General features: G+C 45.7%; 1 protein-coding gene and 1 long non-coding RNA gene across 22 annotated transcripts in view; one reads left to right on the top strand and one right to left on the bottom strand.

Moving 5' to 3' along the window:
- Positions 1–1,319: 1,319 nt before the first annotated feature.
- Positions 1,320–3,037, top strand: LOC126981225 (uncharacterized). Of its 2 annotated transcripts, none has more exons than XR_007733842.1 (2): positions 1,320–2,588; positions 2,799–3,037. It is a non-coding gene; the product is annotated as an uncharacterized LOC126981225 (long non-coding RNA). The 2 variants fall into 2 exon arrangements; XR_007733841.1 differs by having other exon boundaries at positions 2,694–3,037.
- Positions 2,462–6,070, bottom strand: part of LOC126981223 (acetylcholine receptor subunit alpha-type acr-16-like) — a 20,954-nt gene continuing 17,345 nt past the window's right edge. Inside the window, exons 10-12 of one of the 20 annotated variants that reach the window (XR_007733824.1) lie at positions 4,636–5,962; positions 3,389–4,503; positions 2,462–3,213 (exon numbers count right to left, since the gene is read on the bottom strand). Coding sequence is in view for 1 of the 20 variants with exons in the window: in XM_050832080.1 (XP_050688037.1) it covers positions 5,771–5,962 (192 nt within the window). In the remaining 19 variants the exon portion in view is untranslated. Of the gene's footprint in view, positions 5,963–6,070 lie in introns of all 20 variants that reach the window. The other 19 variants (XR_007733830.1, XR_007733831.1, XR_007733827.1 and 16 more) reach the window with 19 other exon arrangements.

The raw sequence follows: 6,070 nt of genomic DNA, 5'->3' as shown, positions 1-6,070 counted from the left end.
GTTTTTGTTTCCTTTGTTTCGTTTTAAGCCTCAAACTCTCGTACCTGCACAAATAACGATAGAAAATTAAAGTTAGCGTTAAAGTTGTAATTTATTGATGCTCTTTTTTTCCTTTTTGTCATAGTTATCGGTCCGAAAATACGAAAATACAATGCGATGAGTACGATAATTTGGCAACGCTGGGTGTAGGCAAGTGTTTTAAAGTAGCGCTATCTTGCTTCGCTCATGCTGCCCCCCGGAGCTTATCTTTGATCATCTATTAGAGAGAATCCAGAGTCAGGGTTGATAGGTGGTCTTCAGGACAGCATGGGTAGGCGGCGGCTGAGTGGTTAGCGTGCGGGCCCAGCATTCATCACGCCATGGACGATGTCGGTTCGAATCCCCACGCTACCAACTGGGATTTTTCAGTCACCGCCGAGTGGCCTAAGACTACCCACATGCTGTCCGGAAGACCACCCATCAACCCGGACTCTAGAAGAAACCGTCCAGTGAATCAAGAATGGCCGACCACCAAGCCCCTGAATAAATAAATAAATAAATAAATAAATAAATAAAAAGTCTTAGGCCACTGGCGATGGCTGAGAAATGGCCAGCTTGTCTGTAGCGGCGGCGGGACACGAACCTGGCTCTTCCTGGACGGCGCCCCCACCACGATGACCACTCAGCCACCGCCTCCCAGGGCAGACTTATAGTATAGGGGCAAAAAAAATGATATGTATGGTAGGTAGCGGGGCGGGCAATGGTATCAATGAATCTTAAGCCTGTGCTAGAAGTGGTTTATTCGTAGTTGAGTTAATTGATAAGCCTCGAATCATCCATATCGTTAAAATGAATTGTCAAACTCTCCTCGCCAAGTATACGAACACATATGGTATTACTACTTGTGTGTGTGTGTGTGTGTGTGTGTGTGTGTGCCAGCCAGCAAGACTCCCCCCCCCCCCCACACACACCCCCACACCATCCCAGCCCTTTGCACAGGCCACACCCTTCCATGTCTTGCCAGTCTCACATCCTTAAGCCCCGCCCCTTGCCCGCCTTTCCCCGCCCCTTCCCCATCACGCCCCGCCCTCTTTCCCCGATACACCTGCGCTCCTTGCTTCTTTACCCCTCCCCCTTTCTCCTCCCCTCTCCATTGTTCCTCTCCTTCCTGTCCTCACCTCTTCTCCGTTCCGCCCATCTTCCCTCCCTCCACTCTTTGTTTCCCTTCCTCTCCACCCCTCTCTCTCCTCTCCTCTCTTTTGTTTCTCTTCCTCCTCCATCCTTCACTCCTCTTCCTCCACTCAGCTATTATTCTTCCTTCCTCTCAGTCATTACCCCCCTCCCCCTCCTCCTCCTCCTCCTCCTACTCCCCATATCTGGAGCAGGTGAAGTTGATAGTGAAACGAGGGTCGTGGTCACCGTAGAATTCTTCCCCTTGTGCACGGCTCGGGCAATATTTTCTTATGTGATTCACTAGTAACCTGTCTGTCCCTTTCCCTCCTTGGTCTCCCTTCCTTTGTATCCTGTAAATATCTCTCCTTGCCTCCAGCTGTCAACCAGGGATCTTCTTATGTGACTCAAGTAACCTGTCTGTCCCTTTCCCTCCTTGGTCTCCCTTCCTTTGTATCCTGTAAATATCTCTCCTTGCCTCCAGCTGTCAACCAGGGATCTTCTTATGTGACTCAAGTAACCTGTCTATCCCTTTCCCTCCTTGGTCTCCCTTCCTTTGTATCCTGTGAATATCTCTCCTTGCCTCCAGCTGTCAACCAGGGATTTTCTTATGAGACGCAAAACAGGTGAAATGTTAATCATCAATGACTTACCTTAACCTACCGCGTACCAGGTGCTGATGAGCCACAGCTGGGATTTTCAGTCACGGCCGAGTGGCTTAAAACTACCTATCATCCCGGGGCGGTATTGATAAAGGGTCCTAGGAGTCCTTTTAGAATGGATGCAAGAAGCTGTTTTCCTTCAAGCATTAGGTTTTAACTTTACTGCAAGGAGCTGGATTTTCCTTTCACGTAAAAGTCGCGATTCCTAGCAGTAAACTCGCGACCTCAAGAACCTAGCAGTAAAGTTAGGATTAAACTCACTTTGAAAGTTGAATTTCACTCCTAGAACCCTTCATTAATACCGCCCTTGAACTCAAGAATCTCTCTCTAAAGATGAGCTCCCGGGGGTAGCATGAACTGAGCAGGATGGCGTCACTATAAAACACTTGCCCGCGCCATACCCGGCTGGGCTGACCATCAGGCCTACCAAGACAGCCTACCGGTATCAGGACACCTCTCCTCCAGTAATTGACCCCTCCTTCGGCCACCTCTTCAGACTCTTTACAGGGGCAGCGAGTGGCGGGCTTTTTTTTATTTATTATTGTTTCCTTTTTTTGTGCCCTTGTGCTGTCTCCTTTGCTGTAAAAAAATGACCAGAACGTAAAACAAATAGAAAAAGAGGTGACCACAAGGCATGACGTGAGCTGAGGTGACTCTCTGAACTCTTTATTGATCAGCGAAACACTTAGAGAGGTATTATAAGACCTTCGTTTCTCACATGAGTATTTCTAAAGGTCAAAGAGAGGATCAATTGGGATCAAATGAGTGTTTCTTTAGGTTCACGGTACAGAGGAAGGGTCAAACTACCACCAGGGTCATAAAACTACTCCCGGAAATGCCCAAAAATCCTAGGAAAGCCTTGACAAATAGGTGTTTCTTTAGGTTCACGGTACAGAGGAAGGGCCAAACTACCACCAGGGTCATAAAACTACTCCCGGAAATGCCCAAAACTCCTAGGAAAGCCTTGACAAATAGGTGTTTCTTTAGGTTCACGGTACAGAGGAAGGGTCAAACTACCACCAGGGTCATAAAACTACTCCCGGAAATGCCCAAAACTCCTAGGAAAGCCTTGTCAAATAGGTGTTTCTTCAGGTTCATGGTACAGAGGAAGGGTCAAACTACCACCAGGGTCATAAAACTACTCCCGGAAATGCCCAAAACTCCTAGGAAAGCCTTGTCAAATAGGTGTTTCTTCAGGTTCATGGTACAGAGGAAGGGCCAAACTACCACCAGGGCCATAAAACTACTCCAAGGGTCAAACTACCACCAGGGTCATAAAACTACTCCCGGAAATGCCCAAAACTCCTAGGAAAGCCTTGACAAATATGTGTTCTTGGGCGACGAAATGTTTAGCAATATGACCCTTAGTGCAACACAAGTCACGCTAACACCAAGATCTTACCTTGAGTGTTTCTTTAGGTTCACGGTACAGAGGAAGGGCCAAACTACCACCAGGGTCATAAAACTACTCCCGGAAATGCCCAAAACGCCTTGACAAATATGTGTACTTGGGCAACGAAATATTTAGCAATATGACCCTTAGTGCAACACAAGTCACGCTAACACCAAGATCTTACCTACGAATACATTCCAAGATATTGCTTACATATATAGCGTCTTCCATTTAGCGTAACCTGCTTTTGGGTCGTGATCTGTAGAGTCCCTTATAGAGTCCCGACTACCTAAGATTTGGACGCCATTATTGGGCCTGTTTTCGCCGTGCTTTTCAAACGCTAGCACACGCTCTCGTGGTGAAAACAGGACCAATAATGGCGTCCAAATCTTAGGTTGTCGGGACTCTATCAAGGGACTCTACAGATCACGACCCAGAAACAGGTTATGCTAAATGGAAGAGGCTCATATATATCAAGATCTGAGCCTCACAAACACTAACATCTCACCGATACGTCTAGGAAAGTAATGCCTGTCAAATGAAGCTCAGACACAGCGTTGCCAAATTATCGTACTCAGCGCATTACATTTTCGTAGTTTCTGACCGATATATAGAGCAGAAAAAAAAATAGAACCATCAATATTTAAGTTTTAACGATAACTTTAATTTTCTATCGTCATTTGTGTGGTTACGACAGTCTTGGAGCCTAGGTATGATAAATGCAGTGTTCAGAGTACGACATTTTGGCAACGCTGCTCAGACACCGTGCGATTGTCTGTCACTTAAAGGTCTTACTTATACATCAAAATATGACCTACACACACACACACACACACACACACACACACACACACACACCAAAAATCTCAAACTCACAAACATTAACATCTTACCTCTACGTCCACCAATGTAATATCTGTCAAACCAAGATGTCTGTCAGTCACTTCCTTTTGACATATACCTAAAGCGACATGTAGTATTAGATATGAGAGTGATCCCCGTATTATCAGAAGCTTTCGGGTCAAACAACAGCTATTTCCCAAGGCCACAAAGGAAGATTAGTCGGGCTCTCACGGGTGTGTTTTTGATGTTCATGGTACAGAGGAAGCCTTGTCAAACCATCACCAGGCTCATAACACTACCCATGGGAATCCTAACACAACAACCTCCACCAAAGCCTTGTTAAATGTGAGTGTGTGAGCCTTGAAATGTTTGAGTGTTTATTTGAAGTGCAGAGGAACCCTTGTCAAACTATCACCAGGCTCATAACACTACCCATGGGAATACTTACACAACAACCTCCACCAAAGCCTTGCTAAATGTGGGTTGTGAGCCTTGAAATGTTTGAGTGTTTATTTGAAGTGCAGAGGAACCCTTGTCAAACCATCACCAGGCTCATAACACTACCCATGGAAATACTAACACAACAACCTCCACCAAAGCCTTGTTAAATGTGGGTGTATGAGCCTTGAAATGTTTGAGTGTTTATTTGAAGTGCAGAGGAACCCTTGTCAAACCATCACCAGGCTCATAACACTACCCATGGGAATACTAACACAACAACCTCCACCAAAGCCTTGTTAAATGTGGGTGTGTGAGCCTTGAAATGTTTGAGTGTTTATTTGAAGTGCAGAGGAACCCTTGTCAAACCATCACCAGGCTCATAAAACTACCCATGGGAATCCTAACACAACAACCTCCACCAAAGCCTTGTTAAATGTGGGTGTGAGCCTTGAAATGTTTGAGTGTTTATTTGAAGTGCAGAGGAACCCTTGTCAAACCATCACCAGGCTCATAACACTACCCATGGGAATCCTAACACAACAACCTCCACCAAAGCCTTACTAAACGTGGGTGTGTGAGCCTTGAAATGTTTGAGTGTTTATTTGAAGTGCAGGAGAAGCCTTGTCAAACCAACACTAGAGAAAGAAAGAACATTAAACTAGAGAAAAAAGAAGAAGAGAATGAAGAGAAGGAGGATGAAGGAGTGGAGATGAAAGAGGAAGGCGAGGAAGCAGAGGTGAAGGAAGGAAAAGGTGAACGAAGAGGAGATGGAAGAAAAAAAAGGAGGAGGAAAGGAGAACGAAAAGAGGAAACAGGAAGATGAAAACGTTATAGAAGACAAAATAACAAGAACAGGAAAAACAACAGCAACAACAAGAACTGGAAAGGGAACAAGAAAAAAAATAAACAAGAAAAAATCAAGAAAAAGAGAAGACACAGAAGAACGAAGACAATACAGAGAAAGAAGAAGAAAAGAACCACAAGAAAACAAGAACAACAAGAAGACAAACTGGAAAGGGAACACGAAAAAAAATAAACAAGAAAAAAAAGAAGAAGAAAAAAACTACAAGAAAAACAAACAAGAACGAGAACAACATGAGGAAGACAAACTGGAAGGCGAACAAAAAACAAAACAAAAAAACAACAACACAGAACAAGAACGAAAAACAACAACAACAACAACAAGCAAATCAACACACACACACACACACACACACACACACAAACCACACCTCACATAACCTCAAATGACCCCTTCATATGACCTCCTCGGATGACCCCCTTAAAGCACCATGGAGAACCTGCCGAGTACAATGAGCATGACCAGGAGACACATCACCAGGGCCAGGCGGTCGAGGAAGGCGCCGAGGAGCAGCCACTGAGCCCCGGCCACACGCTGCTTCTCCTTGTCACTCCCGCCCTTGTCACCCAGCTCCACCTCCTCCGTCTTGTTCCCTGACTCCTGCCCCGACGCCTGGAGGAGGAGGAGAAGGAGGAGGAGGGTTGTTAGCAAGGGGGAGAGGAGGGTAAAGGTGGAGGAGAGAGGGTGAGGAAGGGAGGAAGAGGGAGGGTTAGAAAGGGA

The sequence above is a fragment of the Eriocheir sinensis genome, chromosome 47 (assembly GCF_024679095.1).
Source record: "Eriocheir sinensis breed Jianghai 21 chromosome 47, ASM2467909v1, whole genome shotgun sequence".
Taxonomy (NCBI): Eukaryota; Metazoa; Arthropoda; class Malacostraca; order Decapoda; family Varunidae; genus Eriocheir; species Eriocheir sinensis.
This window is presented reverse-complemented; position numbering and strand designations above follow the sequence as displayed.